Source organism: Heteronotia binoei, unplaced genomic scaffold (genome assembly GCF_032191835.1).
Source record: "Heteronotia binoei isolate CCM8104 ecotype False Entrance Well unplaced genomic scaffold, APGP_CSIRO_Hbin_v1 ptg000825l, whole genome shotgun sequence".
Taxonomy (NCBI): Eukaryota; Metazoa; Chordata; class Lepidosauria; order Squamata; family Gekkonidae; genus Heteronotia; species Heteronotia binoei.
This window is the reverse complement of record NW_026800106.1, coordinates 431,059-456,260: the sequence shown is the minus strand read 5'-3', so window position 1 is coordinate 456,260 and position 25,202 is coordinate 431,059. Positions and strand designations below refer to the sequence as shown.

Genomic DNA, 25,202 nt, shown 5'->3' with positions numbered 1-25,202 from the left:
GTAATACCCTGCCCTGGAGGAAGCTGTTTTCTCTCCCCCCTATTGGGGAGCTTTTTAAAAATTGGGAATTGAATATCATCATAACGATGTGTGGAACTAAAACAGCATCAATAAAAATGACAGCACATGATGAATTAAAGTCATTCCTGCATTATATCCGAAAGCAGTTAATTTGAATGTCACAATAACAAGGTTAAAGAAAAGGTATGTTTGGTTCAGATTTTGATTAGTTCCTATCTAAAAACACGCTTCTATCAGCCAGCCAGATTCCTCTATAAGAATCTCAAATAGTGCATGAAAGCAATAATCCTTATCAGTTATTATTCCTAGGCATTTGGTATTCAGAGACACTGTCTGGCCTATCCAAAAGTATACAGGATTTATTTTGTTGCTCTTAGGAGACCAGCTCTCCATTTAGGTTATTCTGATTTTTAACTTGCACTGTAGTGCAATTTGCATCACTGCACATTTTTTGCTTCACCTATGCTAAGGGTAGTGCCTTCCCCTCCCTGTCATCTGCTTGTCAAATGAAGATGGCAACGAGTGCCAGGCTCAGAACCGTCCCAGAACAGAGGACAGTTCCTGTGCGTACCTGACCTCCAGAAACCTCTCATTTGCACTCTGATTCACAGCCCACACACTGATCTCTTCCAGCCACACAGGGCAAAAGGAAGCCACTACTTTAACAGGCAGATTTTAAAATCAATCGCTGTACTTGGGTTGCTAGTTACCCTAAGGCCAGGGGCAGGGGGTGGGGGAGTAGGGTTGCCAGATCTCGACTGAGAAACTCCTGGGGATTTGGGGATGAAGCCTAAGAAGAACAAGGACCTCAGTGCCTACAGTTCCAGAGTTCACCCTCCAGAACATCCCTTTTCTCCAGGGAAACTGGTCTCTGTCTTCCACAGATGACCTGCAATTTTAGGAGATCCCCAGGTCCCACCTGGAGGTTGTCAACTATACCAGGATTTGAATAAGATTTTTTATTAATAAAGTCCCATATCCCTTGAGATTGCCCCTCTACAGCTTCAGAAAAAGCTTCTGTTAAATTAAAGAACAACAACAACAACAAAAACCTTTCTTCCAGTGTAGGACCTTTATTTTATTTTTTTCCTTCGCCACACATAGCCTGTGATTGTTCATTGCTTTGTTTTGCTGGCTGCAGTCAAACGTTCCCCATCAGTGCCGCTCAGAAGCCTAACGCCTTGTCCCCTCTCCTTTTCCCTCGGTGTCAATAAACAAGTACGAAGCACGTGCACACGAGAAGCTTGTACGCCCCGAAGGATGGCTGGGCCGTGCCTCCTAAGGTTTACTTCTTAAGCGACGGCATTTCTCCCGATTCATGCCACGCAGCGCAGGATATCTCCCCCCTCCCTCCTCCAGCTTACTTGCCGGTATACCCTTGCTACCCCTCACCAGCCATCCTTGCACACGCGTTTCGTTTCCCACATTAACTGGGAACAAAGGTTGCTCCGGCTCTGGCCAAAGAAAGCAAACTCAAACCACGGCTCGTTTGCTGCAGCGCTGCAAAGGAAGGAGGGGGGGGGGGGGGAAGCAATGTGACACATTCAGGAGGGACGCCTCGCTTTTGTTGGGTTTTGCATAACCCCGGTTTCCCTGCCTCCTTCTGCAGCTCGTAGCAACGGGGAAAGGGACTCTTTTCGTGTGTGCGTGCGCCCGTGCTGGAGAATTGGGAGGGGAGGACGGAGAAAGGGGCATCTCGAGTCGCTGCCCTTGTAGTGAACGACCTTCCCAGTCGCTTTGAGTTGTGGTGAAGCCTAAAAGAGGTGGCAGGAGGGGGGGGGGGGCAGAGCGAGGTGAGAGAGGCGAACTGCTCCCTTTGAAGCCGCCCGACAAATGGGATCTCGGCTGCCTGCGAGGCGAAGAGTCAGCCTCCTGCTCCTCTCCGGCGCTTTCTCGGAGGCAAAGAGCGAGCGCCCGCAAGGCGACGATGCAAGGCTTGCTGCAGGGGAGGGAGCGGTGAAGGGGGCAGAGCGTGACGCTGGCTGGTCTTTCGGAAGAGCAAAGCGGGACGCTGCAGGGAGCCCCTTTCGCCGCTCAACCCCACAAGAGCCCCTTCCACCATCGGCAGCCAGCCCCGCTCCCCCTCCCCGATCGCCCCGGACTCCGCTAGCCACGCGCGTGCGCGAGCCCCAAGCCTTGAGTCTTTCTCTCTTCTGTCTCTCGGAGCCTCCTCCATCCAGCACCAGCGCCGGGGATGGGCAGCGAGAGCGCGCGCAGGAGCAGCCCGGGCTCTGCCGCTCCCCCCTGCGCCCGCTCCTGCTCCTGCTGCTCGTCTTGCCCTGCTGCCCCCAGGGCGGCGCCCCGGCTGCGCTCCCGCCTTTTCCCACCAAGGACGGGTGAGTGCGTGGCTCTCGTTCCGAGCACCTGCTTTTACCCGGGGGGGAGGGGGAGGATGCGCTTCTTGGAGGTTATCCTGGAGAAATGGGTGGGCGCCGGGCTTCTTAGGACGGCAGGAGTGAGTGGCAGTTCTGCCCTAGGCAAAGATGCTCGACTCCGCTCTGGAGAGGCTCCCCCCCGCCCCTCCTTGCTCCGCAAGGACTGGGCGCCACTTCTGAGGGAGAGAAGGGGCGGGGGGGGGTGGCTTCCCTTGGCAGGAGAGAGAAAAGGCGCCACTCGCTTTCAAGGCTCAGCGCGCTAGAAATCTCCCGAGGGCTGCCCCCGTTTCCTACGTTGCCCTTGCACGGGTCCGTCTTGGCCGCCCCCCTTCCTTCAGGCGTACCCATGCTGGCTACTTCCCCCGAACCCAGCCATTCTTCAGTCCAGCTCAACACCTTTGGGAACCTTTCCTTCTCCCCCTACAATTCCGTCACAGTTGCTTTCCGAACACGTTTTAACTTTTTGAAAGATCCTTTCATTTTTTTCCTCCATTTTTTTTAAGGGTGGCGGGCGAACAGAAGCGGGAGATTTCCCCTCAGCAGTCACTCATGCCCTTGCAAGCTTCTCCCCTTTCCCCCCTCCTTCTTGCCCATACAATGAAGTCTTTAAAGAGATCCCGGGTTGCCCGCTAACATGCTGGGGTTGTGCCAGTACTTATCCGGTGGCATGCTGGACCATTTCTCTGAACTGAGCAAAGAATTTGATCTATGCAGAAGAAGAAGCACTCCGCACCTGGTTTGTGAGTGCTGCTGTAATGAGATTATTTGCGGTTATAGGTAAGCTTTTGATTGCTGGAGGGAAGGATGCAGAAATGAGACCAAGATTAACTTTGCAAAACTGGAATCCTAGTTAGCAAACCAACCGACCGACCGACCCCCCCCCCCCCTTGCTTTTCTGGCATAGGTGAGGAAAGGGGATAAACACCAGATTGTATTACTGCAATGCTTTCTCTCTGGTAGGCTGTGTAGTATTTTCAGCATCTCAATAGTTCTTTTGAAGGGTTGTTATGACAGCAGCCTCTTTCCCCCTCCCTTCTCCACATCAGCCCTTTGCATATAGCATTCCTACTACATTAGGGACATAGGTGGCTGAGCCTGTTGCCAAAGTAGCTCTACAATCTTGTAATCTTTTAAATTTGAGCATACTTCTGTACCTAGGCCAATGTCTGTTCCCTTTCCTAGATGATATTGTAGTAGTTGTGGTGAACAGAAGAAACTAGACTGTGCAGTATATGGCTATAAAATATACCATGGTGGCTTAGTTCTGTGCCTTTAAAAAAAACACCTGCAAATATGAAAAAAAACATGTTCTTTATTTTTCTATATTATCAATTAATAACAAAGCAGTACAGTTTTGATTATAAGAAATTTTTTGTATAATTTTATACAGCACTCAAACAACAAGCAATGTTGGAAATTCATGCATGCTTTGGGCCATGTCTTATTTATATACAGATTTCTACTACCTTTAGATTGTAGGAACCATTGATTTCTGAGCATGTGCAGCAACTTTTCATAACTTCTGAATTGTGGTCATCCAGGTAGTAGTCCAGACTATCAAATCCATAGTTTGTTGTGGATATCAACCTGGCATTAGTAATGGTTATGTTATTGTGGCTATGTTTTCCTGTTGCTATAAGAAACTGTAGCTCAGGGGTTATTACTCCTTTTTTGTTTTTGTCTTAGATAATTTATGGAAAAATGTTGTGTGTGTGTGTGTGGTGTTTAGTGTGAAAAATGAAAAGGAGATCCTATCTTTGCATTCTCTTTGTTAAAAGGACAGCATTTCTACAGAAAATCTGTGAAGAGGGAGTGACAACTATAACCAATAGACCTAGCTATAATATAAGATGTTTTTGTTTCGCCACACATAGGTTTTGAATATATGTATTATTTGATTTTGGACCAATGATAAGTTTACTGCTGTGGACTACACGAGGTTGCTCTACAGAGAGTTAGAAAAGATCTACAAAGAGAAACTGGAGCAAAAAAACCCCAATCAACAAGATGAAAAAGACAACACAATACTATTAATGCAAAATTAAGTGTTTAATATATAGATTGCAATATGTGGAAGAACAAATAAATGTAGTAATCCCTTGGTACTCACAATAAAGACAATTAAATAATTGCTTTTGTGTAGAAACTGGAATTTTTCAGGCTTATAAAAAAGGAAAATCTTAATAGATGAAGTCTTTTTATTGAAAACAAAATCTATTCAACAGTTGTTATTGCATTGTTAATAATAGTAAACATCAGCTAGATTTTTTTTTTTACCCTGGGTTGAACTTGTGGCAGGAATAGACACCATGATGTATATAGCATCAGAACACTAATCTTATAGTTTAAGTACATTGTTTGCTCAAAAATAACAAAATACTTTATTTAACATAGAGGGGAAAGGTCAGGTGAAATCAGGGGTTCAAATTTCCATGGTAAAACCAGTACATGAACACACTTTAGTTGTTATGTTTCAGGCTAATGAGAGTTTCTTAAGCTTTGCCCAGTGACTTAAATCTTTATGTTGAGAGGCTTTTGTTCCAGTGTTTTCCAAACACTTCAGTACACTTTCTTTGAGTATTCTCTAACTCTACTGGTTTCCAGAATGCTGGTACACTCTTTCCAGTACCCCGGACCTCTTCACTTGAAACACCAGTACTTATCTTGAGTTTTTAAGTGACTCAAGATTTCTACAGGCAGTTTCTAAGCACACCAGATCAGGGGTCTGCGCTCTTCAGAGATAACTCTCCCTGCTTGACTGGACAGGGAAATTCTCCTCTCAGTAGAAGATCTATCCCTTCTCTTTGGCCCAAAGGGGAGTTTGCCTACTTTCAAACATCCTTGCCAACTTTCCCCAGTTCTCCCATCTGCGTTAAACTGCTATCAGTCAGGGCTGAATTCCAAAACTGTTAGTACTCTACTCTTCGCAGCTAGGGCTGAATCAAACTGCATCTCTCCTCAGCCTCCAGTTCAGAAGTCTTTCTCTGCTCAGCTGATGCTAATCAATCAGATCTCTGGGGACAGGCTTATCAAGTATAGTCTTATCACATCAGTACTATCATTTCTGACAATGTATACTTCATCTAGGTGACACTGGAAAAGGGTAGCTGAGTTCAGTCATCTTACCTGTATATAAGTAAATATACTTTAATAGCAGTCTCTGTTAAGGAATGCACATCCATACCTTATCTCCCAAGAATCACTGTACATACACCCTGGAGTGTTGAATGGGAGAACTTAACCAGACACAATAGCATTTTAGATAAGTACCATGGTGGTCTGTGCATAGGTAGAGGCTAGATCATAATGATCTGGATTTGAGGAGTTAATATAGCTGGAAGACGTAGTAATTTTCTGCATTGGAGGAGAAGCTGATGCTTTGTGAGAGATATGATGCTGTGTTCCTCCTATCTCCTTACTAGCAAAACCACATCAGGGACTAAGATGAATTGTATCAATGCAGAATGTTAAGGAATGACAGTCTCATAGCTTCAATGACTTTTTAAGGCTTATTGTCTTTTTCAGAAGGCTTTTGTATGTGTGTGTATAGATTCCTTGGATGTGAAAGGGTGAAGATGTTGAATGTTGCCAGTATACACTTATAATATTTTGTCTTAACAGTCTCTTTATGAGCTGTGTTAAACTGAGGTAGTACATGGTCCAGGCCAACAAGTGAGTTTAATGGTTGACTGAAGTGTCAAAGCGGGGTTTATCAAATGTCTCATGCTGGTTTATATATAACTATGACTTGTTAAGTATTTGAAAGAATGATTTTAAAAAGTCATAGATGCTGGATTAAAAAAAATATTTTCTACTAATGATCCTAACAATAGTCTTTCATTATCAAAGGAATTTAAAGTAACAGGAAACCCATTATTTTACATAATGTCATGGATTAAATTATATTAAGATTTCAGATGTTATGTTAGCTAAAAATAAGGGCCAAACTAGACATTATGGCATCCACAGGTCTGACTCCTAGATGCCACTTTTGTTTAGAGGTGAACTCGGACCATTAAAAATGGTGTGAGGGTATGGTTAGGCCTGCAGTGTGGCAGGACCAGGCAATCTTGTTTTTCCTCTCCCTACACATTTTCAAGGGCTGAAATAGTTCTCACAGATGTTTTAGAACTTGAAAAGGCAAAGGGGGGGGGGGAGAGATTTCCTGGTCCTGCCACATCCCAATAAGAACTGGGGGCTCTTGCTACATTTTTAAATGGCCCAAGTTCACATCTAAAATGGAAGTTGCATCCATGGATTGGGCCCGTAGGCACTATAATGTCTAGTTTAACCCCTAGATTTGAACCTGCTATTCTGTGTAAATCACAAATATATGTATGTGTTATGCCATGATTGAGTGCTAAAACCTGGATTATATGGAATGTTAAATATGAGATATCAGTGAGTGATATCTCATGAAAATCTTCAAATGTAAAAAAAAAATTAATAATTTAACTATTTGATAAGAGTGGACACGGATTATGTTTATGATGTCTTATATAATTGTAGCGCTCAAGGTGCTCAACATTCAATATTTAAGTAATCCTTACAAGTAAGGGTGACATTTATAAGAAACATGGTTTTTCACAAATTGTTTACCATCTTGTTTTTTTTCTCTCCTGTACGAACTCCCAGTGTGGTTATATATCTTTTAAATGTTTTTAAGTTAATAACAATATGGTTTCAGATGAAGTCATTTAAATACCAGTGAACATTGTCTACACTTTATAGACTCTGAGAACAAAATATATGATCTTCAATCAGTATCAGTTACGCTCTTTTTTATTTAAAATTCCAAAGTCTCTGGAAAAATATCTGATGAGGTCGAGTGTTATAAACAGTTCATATCCTATAATTAGTATTTTGGAAAATTATGAATATATCATTAATAATTGAACCAAATAGATATTCATTTCATGGAGAAACATATTCTGCCAAGCAAACAATCTGATCTTTTAAGCTGGGATCCAAACATTTGCTCAGGTTCTTATCACTGGACTTTTTCTTCTTGGAACACATATAAAAGCAAAGACTTTGAAATTCTCTCATTTTCAAAAGCAGTTTGGTATGTGGTATGTGTGTATGCTAGGGTTGCCCTGCTGTCCCATGGTGGAAAAAAATTAAAGCACCACCAGTGGCTAGAGTTCTCATCATTTCTTACAGAGGCATGGCATCACTAACAGGTTTTTCCTGGAAGTTATAGCACGTGGACACTGACAACTGCCCCATATCTTCCCCTCAGCCTCCCATTGGTTTAGTGTACACATGCGCAAAATTAGAACAAAGCATCATATAACCCCTTATGCATATAGAACTAGCTCCTTGATTCTTGGAAGCCTGACCTTACACTTGATTAAAATCTTCTTTGAAAATGCAACCTGACCTTTGGGCCTACTTTGCCAGTGGCATCCACGTGGCATTTCACTGACATAATTTTGTGTTCATTTTTGCTCTCTAAGAGCAAATTAGAAAGCAAAACAATACCAGTATAAATAAGAGATAACATAGCAAGTAACACAAATAGCTGCTTCCACACGGCAGTCACCAAAGTAGCAATCATGCTCACCCATGCCCTCTCTAGTAGATAATAATGGAAAGCATCAGACACCATAAAGTGCTCAATAGTCTTCATCCACAACCTTTTTTAAAACACGCACACAATGTGTGAACTATGGAACCACTCAAAGAGAGGGCTTTGAATTCCCTAGTGGCCTGTGTACAAAAATCAGCAGCTTTCACATCACCCTTTTTGCTGAAGCACAGTCCAGGGTTAAAAGGGAAGGAAGAAATGCTATTCCAGTCACAGTAGCTAGCCATCTCTGAAGCCAAGTAGTTATCAGGAGGTCTGAACAGAGAAGCTGCAGGTGAAAGTTGTTCCAGGAGAATAGTTTGAATCCCATTGTGCTGCTAATGATCCCTGATACATAGCACATTTAGATAAGCTTACATTTGACAGCAAGAACAGTCTTTTATGAGAGAGAAAGCTGCATGCACCACAACAGCAAGTGCACATGAGACAGCAAGAACAAGAACAATGCAATGTAATCAAAAACAGAATAACTTTTGCTTTGGGATGGGGCCACAGTTCAGTATTAGGGAACTTGCTTTGTATACAGAAAGTCTCAGGCTTAACCCCAAGCAACTTCATTGTTTAAAAACACAGATCAGGTAGTAGGTGAGGTGAGAACACAGCCACTACTAGTAGTCTCACTACACAAAACAAATTTATAAACACAAAACCAGAGAAGTACATTGAAAATACATTCATGATAGGGCCTTTTAACTTCCTAAACCCCAACCCCAATCATTTTTTTCTAGACCCATGCATACATAGCAAGTAAAGCCATATAACTCCTAAGATGGCAGGGTGCCTCTGGGATTGCCATATCATTTAGTTCAGCTCTTATGCAAGCCCATAGGAGCTGTAGCACAATATGACAACACAGGATCAGGATCACAAGAGGCCTCTGATTCAATCTATGGCTATAGTCTCTCAGGAAAAAAAGCAATGCACTTACCTGATGCATTGAAGTACTATAGCCAAGGACCAAACTATGTAATTGTCTGATGTACTCCGGCTCCAAGATATTTTCATCTTGTCCAGCCTTCTTTATCTCATACAGTCATGTCTCTTCCACGATCAATTGCCAGTGAGTGCTGGCTTTTTATCTAGCATGACTTTCTATTGAGCTTCACTCTACTCATGCTATTTTACCTACGGTTAGAAACTTCCCCTCTCTTTGTTTATGCCATGGCGAACAGGAAGACCACCCCCAATTCTAATAGAATACTGTGATGAAGAACCCAAAGCCTCTTCCAGTGTATGTATGTAGAAGTTGAAGGTAGATCACAAATTCAGTTGTAAAGAAAACTGTTATTTGGGCAGAAACTCTCTCATAGAGTCACAATAGGTAGGAATGCCAGCATGTTTGGATATTAAGCTAAACTTTTATAACATTAAAACCAGAATTCTTTAATAATGAATTATCATTAAACATAGTAAATCAGTAGTAGCATTTAAACAAAAATATTATTGAGAATATTTTATATTTGTAAAGTATAAAAGTTTTTTTCAGTGTTCCCCAAAATTTCCTAATTTTTCTATTGGAGAACTGGGAAAAGCCATAAGATTTTTTATGCTATACATATCAAATATGAAAAGACTTGCCTTAAAAAGCATTTTACTTGTTCTAAAAAAGAAGATATTTCATAGAACTTTTCTCAGTGCTCCCCCAAATTTTCACTGCAAAATTTGAAAACAAAGCCCCAGAAAAAAGAGGGGAAAGATTTTCCCCCAGTATTGTTCCAGTTTATTTCTAGGCCCTCACTAGGGTTGCCAGTCCCCAGGTCAGGGCGGGGAATCCCCTGGTTTTGTAGGCTCCTCCCTACTGCCAGCCAGCTGGCAGGTGGGGGAAGCCCCGCCCCACCAGGTACAATGTGCGTTTAGATCTCAGGCAGGTTCAGAAGCTGGCAACAGCTTGTTTTGGAAGGGGTGTGTGGGTGCCTTTAAATCTCAGTGAGATTGAAGCTGCGGGGGGAGGAAGTGGACAGGAAGAGCCATGTGTGTGAGAGAGAGGAAGCCAAACAACCCAGTCCCTCTGTTCCTTTTGCATTCCTTTCAGAAGCTGTTTGTGTAGTAAAAGTGATAGTAAAGAGTTAACTAGAAGCTGAGTATGGGATACAGGAAAATTCTACCACCCTAGACCTCTCTCTCCGTAAGCTGGTTGAAATACAGCAGACTGTTATATTCAGCAGATCTGGTGAGTTAAGCTATACCATTGCCCCAGGGAGATCACAAAAGCGTGGGCATGCAAACTGTTTATTTTGGCGGCCCTGTGCTTGTATTTGTGTGTGTGTGTGTGTGAGAGAGAGAGAGAGAGAGTTGGCTTTTATTTTAGTGGAAGTGCAGCTGCTGTGGAACCATTTGAATGCAAAAAAGAGGAAGAGGAAATGAAGACTGTACTTACGGGAACTGCACTACTATATTTTTATTTATTCATTTTTAGGGAATGGGAAAGTCTCCTGGCTCCATCCCCAAAGTCCCAGATATTTCCTGAGTTGGACCTGGCAACCCTAGCCCTCACATCTCTAGTGATATGCATTTGGGACATATAATTGCCTGTGTGAATATTGATGAACTGCCTGTTTGCCTGAGGAGTAGTATTGGGAGAGAAATGAGTAAAAAGTAACAGATGGAACAGCAGAGCAGTGGTTGGGTACTAGTTTAAGGGAGTAATGGTACTGACTAGGGGTGTGCAATATTTTTTTAAACTCATTTTTTGTTGTTGTTGTTTTTCAGGTCTATTGGATCCAAACAGATTTTGGGATTCCCAAAGAAATCCTGGATCCCAATAGTGGTATGGTATTCAGATCTGGGATTTTCCAGAAATCTTGGATTTTTGGGGAGTCCAATAGACCCAAGAAAAAAAAAATATATATATATTTTTAAGCCAGCCTGATTCTGGCTGGACTCACTTCTACAGCCACCACAAAGCTGAGCTGGTGGGGAACAATCTGCTCCCTGCAGGCACTGAGATCATGGAGAAGCCAGCACAAAGCCCAGCCTGTGGGGAGAAAGCTGCTCCTGGTGGCACCCTCTAAGCTGTGGAGTCTTGTGAGCAGATATTCTATTTCATGAGTTACTGGCACTGAAGTTGTGAGTGAGTGATTTGGCTACTGCATGAATTACCTTTAAAAAAATTATTGCATGAATTAGCTTGCTCTGGGGCCATCCTTCCTGAGCTAAGACAAAAATATGTGAGCTAGAGGCTGAAAAACTTTGAGCTAGTTCACACTAATTCAACTTAGAGGGAACACTGGGCAGCAAAGCAGATCCTGGTTTAAACCAGGCTTCCTACTGAAGAAGCCAGCTCTAAACTGAGCTGGTGGGAACAGTCTGTTCCCCCTGGCAGAGCCTTGGGCTGTGTTCTGCAGTCTCTTAAAACTTTAAAGGAGCTGCAGCAAATGCCCGACAAACAGTTGAGCTAGTTCACACCTCCACTGTTTTTGGATCTACCCAATAATTCCTGAATATATCTAGGATTTTTTTTTGTTCTGCCGAGAAAACCCAGATACATTTGGGAGACCAAAATCTACCTGAAAAATACTGGTACGGTGATTTTAGGTAGATTTTAGACTCAAGTAGATCCAAATGCATGCCCCCTAGTACTGACAGCTGGGTGTTTCTATGTTGGGCTTTCAAGGTTCCATCTCTCCCAGTGGTAATGCTCATAAAGACTATGATGGTGCCCTCTGCAACCTGTTGGAGGAAATATTGTCCTTAGTACAATATTCAGCCATTCTGCTTGAAGAATTAGATTTGGAACTTATTTCCAGTTACTTTTTGTTTCATGGCTGCTGTTGCAAAAACATGCAGAAGTCATGACTGTTTTAACCAACTTTTATTAGCGAATGGGGAGAGATTACTTGATTTAGGGAATTTATGACCATAAGAATTTATGAAGAACAGTTCTGCAGTCTGTTGAGCATAGGATGTTTGCTTAGCTAAGGGTGCGGTCACACTCACCATTAAATCCATCTGCAACGGGCCTCTATTATAATCCGCACAACCAATTTCCCGATCAGACAACAGCCAGGCTACCGTTCTATCCCATGTGGGTCCCGTCACTGGTCGATCAGAGTGCTCAACCGGACCTCATTTTTTGAGATGGCATTTCACACTCGTGCAAGCACAGTACCATGGGATATCGTGCTTGGCTTTTTTTTAAAAAGGTGCCAGAAAAGGTGGGCGATCTCCCCCCCCCCCATTTAAACACTTGGAAAGGAAAGGGAAGCCCAGGAGTTCTCTTTGCTATCTCTCCGCCTGGCGGGGAGATAGCAAAGGTGTGGGATCTTCCTCCCCCACCATTAAAACATCCCGCTGTGGTGTTTAAATGGGGGGGGGCACACAGCAACTCTCTTTGCTGTCTCTCCGCCTGGCGGGGAGATAGCAAAGGTGCGGGATCTTCCTCCCCCCCATTAAAACACCACAGCGGGGTGTTTAAATGGGGGGGGGGGGGTGCACGGCAACTCTCTTTGCTGTTTCTCCGCCTGGCGGGGAGATAGCAAAAGTGCAGGATCTTCCTCCCCCCATTAAAACACCCCGCCGTGGTGTTTAAATGGGGGGGGGGGCACACGACAACTCTCTTTGCTGTCTCTCCGCCTGGCGGGGAGATAGCAAAGGTGCGGGATCTTCCTCCCCCCCATTAAAACACCCCAGCGGGGTGTTTAAATGGGGGGGGTGCACGGCAACTCTCTTTGCTGTTTCTCCGCCTGGCGGGGAGATAGCAAAAGTGCAGGATCTTCCTCCCCCCATTAAAACACCCCGCCGTGGTGTTTAAATGGGGGGGGGCACATGACAACTCTCTTTGCTGTCTCTCCGCCTGGTGGGGAGATAGCAAAGGTGTGGGATCTTCCTCCCCCCCATTAAAACACCCCGCCGTGGTGTTTAAGTGGGGGTGCGCACGGCAACTCTCTTTGCTGTCTCTCCGCCTGGCGGGGAGATAGCAAAGATGTGGGATCTTCCTCCCCCCCATTTAAACACCCCGCTGTGGTGTTTTAAATGGGGGGGGGTGCACGGCAACTCTTTTTGCTGTCTCTCCGCCTAGCGGGGAGATGGCAAAGGTGGGTCATCCTCCTCCCCTGGCAGGGAGACAGCAAATGTGGGTGATCTGCCCCCCCCATTTAGAAAAGGTCCCCTGTGCAAGCACCAGTTGTTTTCGACTCTGGGGTGACGCTGCTTTCACAAAGTTTTCATGGCAGACCTTTTACGGGGTGGTTTGCCATTGCCTTCTCCGGTCATTACACTCCCCCCCCCCCAGCAAGCTGGGTACTCATTTTACCGACCTCGGAAGGATGGAAGGCTGAGTCAACAATTGCTGGCGCAATTATATCATTTGGAGTGGGCTCTCGCAGGGAAGTGGATGTGCGCTTGCGACGAGTCGGCTACAATGGAGCGTTCAAACATAGAAAGTACGCGCGGGAGTCGTCAGAAGCATTCTTATTCCGGATTTAATGTACTATCATAAAAGTCCGTGTCTCAGTCGTGGCAGTTCTGAGCCAACGACCATTGCCAGATGCTGATGTTTGGACAACTGCATAAAATCCGACATGCATCTGGCTTTCATCCATGCCCATCTCATCAGTTTATGTGCGTCTGACCTCGGCCTAACATGTTTTCCTCATATTATGAGAGAGTGTGAGTGATTGTGTGAATTTTTTCTATGTGTGAATATTCAGCACATCCTTTTTATTTAGATGCTTAAGGAAGATGGACAGAGGAGGTTGATGTTATACTTTAAAACACATTATAGTGGATGTGTCTTCCATTGTTTACCTGTGTGGGGTGCTGTGTTCATCCATCCTCAGTTATTGTAGTAAAAATGAGATTATTGTAAATTCTGGATGAGTTGAAGACATGAAAAGACTGTTAATATATGCAATGTTTTCTCTCTCATTAACCCTATGCTTACTGTAATGCTTTAAAAAATCATAGCATGTATATTTTTATAGCTTACTATACACAATTGTACCATTTGGCATATTTATGAAATTAAAAAAAAAACATTTAAACCTAAGCAAAATTACCAATTCTGTTGTAAACAAAAGAATGTGTATGATTTGGACAGAAATGACATCAGATAGTCACAATAGGACTAGCATAGTTATTAGATGTTAACACTGGAATAAAGGAACTCTAGAATAGTATGTTTTCACCATATCAGGGGTGTCGAACTCATTTTTATAAGGGATGGATCTGACATAAACAAGACTTTGCGGGGCCGGGCCATGTGTGTCATAAAACCTAATGCCAGGTAGTGGAGATATAAACTTTATAAAGGACACAGACAAACACAATTAAAGATACTATTGTTTTACTTAAAATACAAATATGCTTAAAACTCTTGTAATATTTTGTTTATAATAGAAAGGTGAGGCAATAGTGGGATTTGGCAATGCAGTTTTTAAAATAAAACATCAAGAAAAAACACAAGGATCATAGCAGAAACTAAAAATATAAATTAAAAACATAAAATGCTCTGAGGCTAAGTAAACATGAAATGGTTGGGCATTGCAGGCCTCCCCCTTCCTGGATCTACTCTGATTGGCAATGGCTCTTCAGTGTAACAGGTGTTTGGAGCTACAGCAGGAGGAGAGAGATGAGAAAGTCATGCTGCACTGACAGAAATACTTTTGTCAGCAGACATACTCCATGGCATCCAACTCCTGTTGTATATGTTTGTAGTATATGCTGGAATTTTCATGATCTAATGTTATAGCTTGTCTTATATAAATATTTTTATGCTACTCATATTGGGCTTATAAAAACTGGTCTCATTCCAAAATAGAAAATATTTTATTGGGAGGGTGTGAGGTTTTTTTTTAAGCGTTCCACATTTTTTCATTTTTCTATTGAAAATGTTAGAAAAAAAATGCCCTAGGAATGCTCTTTCCAAATATTTCCATGTTTTCTCCTGGGCCTTTACACACACTCTCTGTCTCTCCTCCCCCCCCTCTCTCTGTGTTATTTTTATTTTGGTGATTAGTTGAAACAATACAATTCAAGAATGGTATCATTTAAAATCAAACCCCCAGATTTCTATAGTATTTTGTAGCCTTACCATAGCCGAGATACTTTTGGTTATGCTTCCTCTTAAAGTTCCCATTCTCTCCTCCCCCCTTCCCTTTGGTGAGGGTTCCCTTGATTTTGGGACCTCCAACCTGCTGGCACGGAGATGGCTGGGGCGGGGGAAACCTTATCCCTGAAGGACTCCATCGTTGCCTGATGTGCCCAGTGCAATGACATCACCCAGAAGTGATGTCACACAAGGGATGCTCTAGCATTTGGGTAAAAACCCCATTTAATGTTGCCATAAAAAACCCTATGGCGCATCCGCCACGCAATGTACCCAGTGCAATGATGTCATTTCTGGGTGCTGTCATTGTGCTGTGCATTTGTGTGAAAAAAGTCCCCTGCCAGCAGCTAGGTAAGACCTGGCAACCCTATTTCCTTTTGTTTTGTCTTTGTGTTTTTAAAATTTATTTGGATATACATTAACCAGTGTCACAGAGGAAATAAAAATCAACCCTTTGAAAAATGCAATGAGACTGAATAATTTAGAATCTATATTGTACCACTGTAGCAACCAAACTTTCACTAAGGTAGTTTCAGAGGTTTAAAACAGAATGAAATGTGAAAGAAACAAAATGCATGACATTATTATGTTTCAGCTTTTTATTTTGTTGATGTTAATGAAGGCTAATTTATTTTGTTGCCTTCTTGATAGGATCAGAATCTAGTACATTGGATTTAATGAGTGATTGAAAGAGAAGTTATCTTGCATAAATTAAATGCTGCAGAGGGAAGAGGAACCTTTAAAGTCAACTTTAATAGGGAGACGAACAGTGGGTGTACAATGACATATGAGCAGTTTGAGGGACATGGAACAAAGTACGTTTATTTTCCTTACCCTTGGTGTTAATTCATTTATACTGCTCATTTTGGGAGATACCAGCAAATTCTTGAATGATATTGTCTTCAAGTCTAAACAGATTCATTTAAATATGTTTTTAGTTTCTGTTTATGTGTCCAAAATGGCAACATTTCTGTATTACTTACTGAGTTCATTTATAGCCCACTACTCGTGCAGTACAAATCACATTATACACTTAATTCAATCCACTCACATGCTTATTGGCTAAGTCCAATTGGTTAAATGACAGCAGTTTTTTTGCAAAGGGAATTGGTGGAGTTTAGGAATGTGGTTGAGTTTAAAGCATTGGCACTCTTGCAGTATTTTGTTTTTTTTAACATTCTCTGATAACTGACACCTCATGCTTTGAATTACTGCATGAAGATTTCTGCTGTAGCAATCTGGAGCATGCTGTTCAGGTGTGTATCTGTAAGCTGCAAATTTACTTTTGATTTATTGACATTCATTACAGAAATCTTATGGTCAGTTATCTGAGCCTAGGACCCATGGGAAAACATGAAGTGGCTGGGCACTGCAAGCTTTTGTACATAAATTGCTTTGTGTAATGGTCAAGAACATGTGAAGGCATCATGATAGTGCTATGTGTTCATCTACAAAACTTTAGTCTTCAAATAACTGCAACTCCTATGAGCCAGTGCAAGAATAGAGGGACAGCCATGTATAGTGGTCAGTATCAGCCTGCCATCTGGAAAGTCTAAGTTCAAAATCCCCAGTCTACAAAGGAAATGTGGTGGGTATACTCTCAGCCTAATCCACTTCACTGACTTGTTATTCCTCATCTAAATAGTTCACATTGCTTTTCTACTGAGAAAAACTGGATCATGAGGTCATGAATACAGTGCAAAAGAGGAGGAAAACCCAGTTGTACTCAGGAGAGCTGCAACATAATGAGCCCAACAAAACACACCCACGCAGCTTAACAAGCCCAACAAAACACACCCACGCAGCTTAACAAGCCCAACAAAATACACACACACTGCAGCAATGCACACAAAAGCTCATATCTTGAAAAAAACTTTGTTGGTTTTAAAGGTGCTTTGTATTTCTCCTGTGCAATTGGGGCAACCAAGCAAAGGGTTAGGAGTTGAGGAGCCTCAGCTAATGGAAGGGAAGAAAGGCTTGCCTTTGTCACCTTGAGAGAGAGATTGAGAGAGCATGGCCAAAATGTGAGCTGGCTCATTCCCTCTCTCCGCCTCGGAGGAGGAGGGGAAGGAGCCTCAACCAACGCAGAGAACAGAGGCTTGCCTGTCTATCTCTCCTGTGTGATTGAGACTCTGGCAAAGCAAGCTGTGACACAGTGGTAGCAGAAGGAAGCAGGAGAGGCAGTTGCTCAAGGGACAGATAGGAGCCCTATAGGGGCTGGCTCTATCCTGTGGGCCACATGTTTGATACCTCTGCTCTAAACCTTGTTCTGGAACTAAGGTCATGTGATCTTAGGGCAGGTTCCAAACTGCCAGATCTGTAACAGTGTTTAGACATAAGAGAATGTCTCTAAATTATACATGCTACCAGATTGCCAACCTCTAGGTCCTTACTTGGAAATCTCTTGGAATTATAATTGATCACCTGACTACAGAGATCAGTTCCACTAGAAAAAAATGGCTGCTGTGGAGGGTGGACTCTGTGGCTGTATACCATGCTGAGATTCCTGCCCTCCCCAGGCTTCATCATTACATCTCCAGGAATTTCCCATCTCTGAGTTGGTATACCTATTCATTAATATAATCATTCTTCTTAACAAATCAATACAATTCCAGGTGTAAGAACTCTATACCTGCTTCTTTATATCAAAGAAAGATTTTATTCAGTGGCAAGAATAAAGTCTGAGGAATCCGTGCAGGATTTCCATATGTGCAAGTTTCATAAACTGAGATTCATCACAGTGAGAGTTTGCCCTTCAGTCAGATTTTCTGCATCTGGAGTAATGATACAGGGAGCAGCCTATATACCAGATCTACATTGTTTCAAGCAAATGGTCATATTTCATGTGGTATATTAAAATAAAACTATTTAATTAAAAAATCAAACAAGGCAATAATATTAATCAGCAGTACACTACAGTTTTGGAATTAATCATTGCAAACATATCACCCTTTTGTTAACTACTACTATAGAGTGTGTAGGTTTTATTTTTATTTTGGGTGGTGTTTTGTTTTTGTTTTTTGGTTTCATTACTGTTTTAAGCAGATGAGAAAGATAGCAATAAGAATTATTTTTAGGCAAATTATAAATGTTAACTACCCATCTGATCCTAACCATGCTTACAAACATTTGAGGATTTCAACCACAGACTGTAACTTGTGCAGCTAGAACTGGGTTGAATTTTTTACCCCACAGGCAGTCACTATGTTGAACTGACAAGCTGCTTTTCCATTAAAAACTAGTTTTTTTGTTTTTCTTAATGACCATTCTTATGTGGTTCAGGGACCTCCATGCCCCTGCCCTCAGTAGCTTCGTTATCTACCACGCCCTTTCTATCCTGCTTTGGCTTGCAGAGCCTCAGAACTGGGGAGGGGATTTGAGGCAGTGTTTCCTCCTCCTCTCCACTGGGACTCCCTTGCACAGTCTGGAGAAAAAACCCAGCCACCTCCCTTTGCCCTGTCTATACTGGCAGAAGCTGTTGGTAGCAGGGCTTTTTTTTTTAGCAGGGATGCAGTTCTGGCTGGCTTGGTGTCCACTTGTGTGGCCTAATATGTAAATGAGTTATTGCTGGACTTTATTTTTCTACAAAATAGCCCTGTGTGAACCAATGGTGATGTTGGAGGGCATGCCCTAATATGCAAATGAGTTCCTGCTGGGCTTTTTCTACAAAAAAAGGCCTGGTTGAAACAGAAGTACTGTGCAGCATTCCTTCATCTTGCTGCTGCTGCCCCGGCTGGCTTGGCAGCTGCTGGTTGTAGTTGACTATATTGTGCTGTTGCTTTTGCAGCAGTAGTCTTTTTTGCCACTGTTCTGGTGGACTTCCCTGTTGCTAGCAATGTGGCCTCCTAAGTGGGCATCCTGTGTCTCCTGGCTAAGTCTGGCGATGGGCCTGTTCCCAGACACATTTCCATCTGCATGTATGCTTCTCCCCCTCCATCCCAATAGCTTCAGGTAACACTATTTTGAAAATGTTTGTAGTAAACTTTGAAACAGTTCTGAGGGGCCAGATAGAGTCAGAAGGCAACTGTGGAAGGAAGTAAAACTGCTTCTTTCTGACACATCTGTGTTATTACGGTAAAGGGGATGTTGTATGACATTTATTATATAAAGAGCACCTAGTAGGGTTGCCAAGTCCAATTCAAGAAATATCTGGGGACTTTGGGGGTGGAGCCAGGAGACTTTGGGGGTAGGGCCAGGAGACATGGGGCGGAGCCAGGAGCAAGGGTGTGACAAGCATAATTGAATTCCAAGGGAGTTCTGGCCATCATATTTAAAGGGACAGCACACCTATGCCTTTCTTCCATAGAAAATAATGAAGGATAGGGGCACCTTCTTTTGGGGCTCATAGAATTGGACCCCCTGGTCCAATCCTTTTGAAACTTGGGAGGTATTTTGGGGAGAGGCACTAGATGCTATACTGAAAATTTGGCACCTCTACCTCAAAAAACAGTCCCCCCAGAGCCCTCAATACCCGCAGATCAATTCCCCATTATTCCCTATGGGGATCGTTCATGGAGGCGCATAATGGCTGTGGGGGTGGGGCTTCCCCCGCCGGCCAGCTGGCTGGGGGAGGGGGAAGCCTGTAAAACTGGGGGATCCCCCGCTGGGACCTGGGGATTGGGAAGCCTAGCACCTAGAAAATAATAAAGGGTGTATCTTTCTCATGCCAGCCAAATAAATTCCTTATGTTGATTAATCTGAACCTACTTTCCACAAGCAGAGTATGGATTACAGGAGGTGGTGGCGGCTACAAGCATAGCCAGCTTCAAGAGGGGATTGGTTAAAAATATGGAGCTGAGGTCCATCAGTGGTTATTAGCCACAGTATATTACTAGAACTGTCTGGGGCAATGATTCTCTGTATTCTTGGTGGTTGGGGGGGGGGGCAAAGTGGAAGGGCTTCTAGACCCACTTGTGAACCTCCTGATGGCACTTGGGTTTGTTTGTTTTTTGGCCACTGTGTGACACAGACTGTTGGACTGGACGGGCCATTGGCCTGATCCAGCATAGCTTCTCTTATGTTCTTATGGATACATCCACATTTTTCAGTGATCCTAGGGAAAATCTTAATCATAGTAGACTTTTTAAGCCTGTTTATTTTTAAAGAAACCTTTACCCTAACAGTTGCAGCCAGAAGATTGAGAGGACAGAAAGGAAGGAATATATTATTCCTATGGACAGTTTATTTACTAACTTCTAGCCTCTGGGAAAAAAAGTTTAAATATCCTTAAGACCAAGCATGGAGGAATGGATGGTATGCAAAATTCTGCTGCTTGAACTGTATCCTTTTTATTTGTGTGATTTTCAAGAATTCCTTTGTATAGGCAAAATAAAAAGCACTTCTTATCTGTTAGCTGAAGCTATGATACTGAATAGTTCCTGCTTCAAAAGATGAGCTTCTAATTTTCATGCAGCAAACCTTAGCAAAACTTCCTTAAAGGCCCTTTATTACTTCATTTTTTAAAGCAGTTTATGTTTTATTTTTTGTGTAATTACCACAGGATTATACTACCGTTTCTTTCTGAGGTGTAGCGCTTGCAGTACTATAGCGCAGGGTTGACCAAACTTCCTTAACATAAGAGCCACATAGAATAAATGTCAGATCATCATGAACCACAAGACATGAACATCAAAGGAAGGAAGGAGGAAGGGAGGTGGAAAGAAAGCAGCTTTAACTTTAAATGCTTTCTCCAAGCCACTGGCTGTTTTGGCTTGGAGAAATGATTTAAAGAGAGAAATGCCTTCTCCAAGCTGGTTGATGGGGTGGTGAGGGTTTCAAGAGGCACACAATATGTGTGAAAGAGCCACATGTGGCTCCCAAGCTACAGTTTGGCTACCCTTGCTATAGTGGCATGTGTATCATTATGTAGGCTTAGTTAAAACTAACTTGCCACAAAAGCATAATTCTTTACCTTCCTCCTTCTGTATTATGTGCAGGTGTCTTTGTATACAGATCTGATATAGTGGAGAAATCTCACTTGTACTCACTGCACTGGTAACATACTTGTACTCCTGCAAAACTCATGCCTCTCCAGATAGAATCTTGAGTGATCAGTGGCTGCTAAGTGCAGAGAGATTCAGGGGAAAAGAATCTGATTGCACACGTACCCCTTCTTCATACCTAACAGATATGTGTTGTGATTAGTGGGTAAGCCACAACAATGCTTTTCCTGAAAGCTTTTGAAAACCATGAGGTTTATCTCAGCAATTTTATAGTGTTCATGTATTTATAATAACAGTACCTACGTCTTCACTCTAAATTAACTTTATGACATTGTCACAGAAGCAAATATGATTGGCTAAATAGGACCATGGTATTGTCATGTTGACTGCATGATCTCCTGAGGACAAGCTACATAATCCCAGGTTAGATGTCCAGAAACAGGAAAAGGTATTGGGTGGGGGAAGCAAATAGTCATAAAACAGTTTTTGACTAGAAACAAAGATAAGCATGAAAAGGGTAGCTATTTGTGTGTTCAGACAACATTTCTTTTCAACTGAAAGTGTACTTGGCATGCAAAAAAAAAAAAAAAAAGACACCTCCCCCCAAAAAGTTCAGCAGCAAACAGATGAATTAGTTCTAGTTGTGAAGTATTTAATTCAAAAGCTCCTCACAATGGGATAGGATGGGAAGATTTGTGTTAAGATGCTTTTATTGTAGCAGACTGTTCACTTCAGCATCATAGCTGTTTTAGATCACAAAAATAATAATGTGTATGTGGTAGGATTCCCAATCCCCAAGTCCCAGAGGGGGATCCCCCGGTTTTACAGGCTTCCCCCCTCCCCCAGCCAGCTGGCCGGCGGGAGAAGCCCCGCCCCCACAGCCATCATGCACCTCCATGAACGATTCCCATAGGGAATGAAGGAGAATTGATCCGCGGGTATCGGGGACTCTGGGGGGGGCTGTTTTTTGAGATAGAGGCACCAAATTTTCAGTATAGCATCTAGTGCCTCTCCCCAAAATACCTCCCAAGTTTCAAAAAGATTGGACAAGGGGGTCCAATTCTATGAACCCCAAAAGAAGGTGCCCCTATCCTTCATGATTTCCTATGGAAGGAAGGCATTTAAAATGATGTCCAGTCCCTTTAAATGTGATCGCCAGAACTCCCTTGAAGTTCAATTATGCTTGTCACACCCTTGCTTTTGGCTCCTCCCCAATGTCTCCTGGCTCCACCCCCAAAGTCCCCAGATATTTCTTGAATTGGACTTGGCAACCCTAGTATGTGGTTGTCTACCTTCAAGTTCTGTAGAGTAGGGTCAATATGTACACAATTGTGAGTTCACATGAGCAGTAAGATACTACTACCAGTAGGGGCTTATTGCCAGTGATACTTCTGTTTGTTTTTAAACAGTGAGAGTAATTCTTTTCTGTATTCACAGACTGTGCTGAAATTACAGAAGTTAACCTGAGTAGAAGAAAACCTCTAGGTATTTCGTTGTGGTAGATAATTGATTCCAGTTACTTATAGAAATTCTGTGTGCCAGTGGACAGCTGAATAACAGCAATCTAGAGAAATACATGAAAACTTTGGTCATGTAAATTTCCTGCCTATGAACCTTATTGGCTTTTATCATTGCCTGTATCTGCAGTGTTTCATAATTATATAGATATTTCCAATAGGAGTCATTAGGATGTGAAATATTAAAAGTTCAGGAACAAAGTTCCTAAAATTGATTTTCAGTACATTTTAAAAGAAATATACTTAGAAAATAGTCATGATAATTGGGAGAAGGTTAATGAAGAATCTCTGACTGAAGGCTTTGGGAGTTTTGTACTGGGGTTCTATTTGATTTGTTTTATTTATTATATTTGTATTACTCAACTAGAATCTGAAGGGACGAAAAGAATCAACTGATCTAGTTCCACATACAGTAGGGCTGCTGGGCTGATTCCTGCTCTGTTTCTTACGACAATGAAAAACTGGAGAAAGGAGGCCTCCCAGTCAGATGGAGGTATGATGGAGAGACACTTCATGCTTCCTGCTTTCCTTCTGCTCAGTGACAGCAGGTATCTTTTTTTTTTGTAGTTGCATTAGACTTTTAGTCATTAAGAAAACATTTCCTCATAAAAAGTTTTCTTAGAGATGGTAGACCTATGGATCATCTAGTCCAGTCTCTTAACAGAGAGGTATTATTTTTCTATGAAACAGACTGGGCAGTATTTTTTTTTCTCTGAAAAACTTCACAGAAAGAGATTACACATCCTTGCAGTGATCACATTGCACTGCTGTATTCTTGTTACTGTAAGCTGTTCACATTGTCCAATCGGAATGTAGCACTTGCATAGACATCACAGTCAGCAGGTGAACAGCTTCCTATTCTTCCCTGAATGAGTTTGTTCTTTCATTTTATGTTATTTATTTTTACATCACATTTGAACCTGAAGAGTTCCAGGTGGTATCAGAACTTCTTGGTGACATCCTTAGATATTTTAAAATTGTCAACAAGTCTCCTTAAACGTAGGCTAAAAAAATGTTGTGTCTTGAAACTTTCCTCAGGTAAATCAAAATCTGTTACAGTCTAAACCCACTGGGAACTGAAGCTCTGTAACTGCCATATGTGTTTCCCCTTAGTGTATTCTCCTAGGACATGCCTGAGCTTTGACCTTCTTCTCAGATTACTGTCACACAGCTTATGAAACCAATCATTTTTGTTCCCAGTTTATTTCTGCAGACCTCTTTGCTGTGGAGGAACAGTTGAAATTATTAAAGAGACACACACAGGTTTTAACTAAGTGAAACTTTATTAACTATTTACAGTTTTTATGTAGAAAGGGTAAACTACAAGTGCAGAAATAGGCCAAGGTGGGTGACACTCCCCAGATTTCCTGCTTGCCATATGTTGGGTGATCCATCCCTCTGGCTTTCCCCCAGCCTGCAGAGCAAACTGGGAGCCATCCCCAAGGTCTCCCCCCAAGCCACAAAACTTAGAGGGGAGAAACCTCATCAGGGCAGTCCCAGAGATAATCCTTGCTGCTTAGCCTGGGCCCTGAAAGCCAAAGTTTGACCCCAACAGACCCCTTGACCCCAAACAGGGGTCTGTTTTATCCTCTTTTCCACGCTAACTGCCAAGGACAAGCCTCTCTTTAGGACCTTGTGCCTACTGGGCAGCCTAAAGCTGCCCACAACTCTTACCACAAATTGTCAAAAAAGATATTGTATCCCTTTTCAGACAAATGTATTCCATCTTCTCACCACACAGCTAATTGTGCTGTGATGCTTCTACTGGGCATAGATTAATGTACAAACAGATACCCACCTTAATCTCAGCCCCCACAACCAACTTGCTCACTCTCAAAGCCCCCCAAAAGGCCTCCAGTGCAGCATCATGAAAAAGAAAGCTCAAAGTTGCTCATGCAAACAGTCCACCAGGCTGGGCAGTCCCCTGAGCGCCATGGGGGGAAAAAAGGTTCCCCCTTACTGATGTCTCTTCTTTCCTCTTTAAAAATGTGCAATGCAATCAGCAAATTCATCCAACCATAGCCACACAGCAGCCCAATGGGGAAAAATTCCAGAAATATCAAACCTCTGGTTATACCTGCCTTGCCTCATTCAGCTGACCAATCCTTGGCACACCAATGGTTGTGAAAGTAAACTGCAAAACCAAAACAACCAGCCACATGAGACATAACCTGAAGGACTGCCTCCAGTCATGTATCCTCTCTCCAAAAAGGAAGCACCCTTAAATGGTTCCAAAAACTCCTGCCAAACCTCCAAATTCCTCCTCATGCTGTTGCTGATTCTAACCCTATGGTGTGGGAGACAGCCCTGCCAAGGCTTCACAGCATCTCTAATAAAAAGAGGTACCATTTGCAAGCAAAATTGGTGGCCAACCAACTAATGCAGCTCAGTTCAAAGTTACCTTCCCTTTTCTCTTGAAGGCAGCGATCTTGATCCTTGAATCCTCAGCCTTCTCCCTTAGTTGTAGAGAAGACTGCCTCCATGTGTCAATCTCTACCTCCAGGAAAGTCAATACCATTGCTAGCCCTTCTGCTTTTTCTTTAGTGGGACCTCCAGCTCACCCACTAAACTAACAACACAATTTAATATTTTTTACAGTGACCTGTATTTTGTGGAGCTATGAACAAAAACTCATCTAGATAGTGGACTGTGTCCTCTAGCCCAGGGGTGGCCAACGGTAGCTCTCCAGATGCTTTTTGCCTACAACTTCCA

General features: G+C 42.7%; 1 protein-coding gene across 2 annotated transcripts in view; it reads left to right on the top strand.

Moving 5' to 3' along the window:
* The first annotated feature begins 2,168 nt into the window (after positions 1-2,168).
* LOC132590829 (4-galactosyl-N-acetylglucosaminide 3-alpha-L-fucosyltransferase 9) overlaps positions 2,169-25,202 on the top strand; it is an 88,008-nt gene continuing 64,974 nt past the window's right edge. Inside the window, exon 1 of one of the 2 annotated variants that reach the window (XM_060263759.1) lies at positions 2,169-2,357. In XM_060263759.1, the coding sequence (XP_060119742.1) occupies positions 2,216-2,357 (142 nt within the window). In that variant the 5' untranslated portion in view covers positions 2,169-2,215. The remainder of the gene's footprint in view (positions 2,358-25,202) is intronic. The other variant, XR_009556769.1, reaches the window with a different exon arrangement.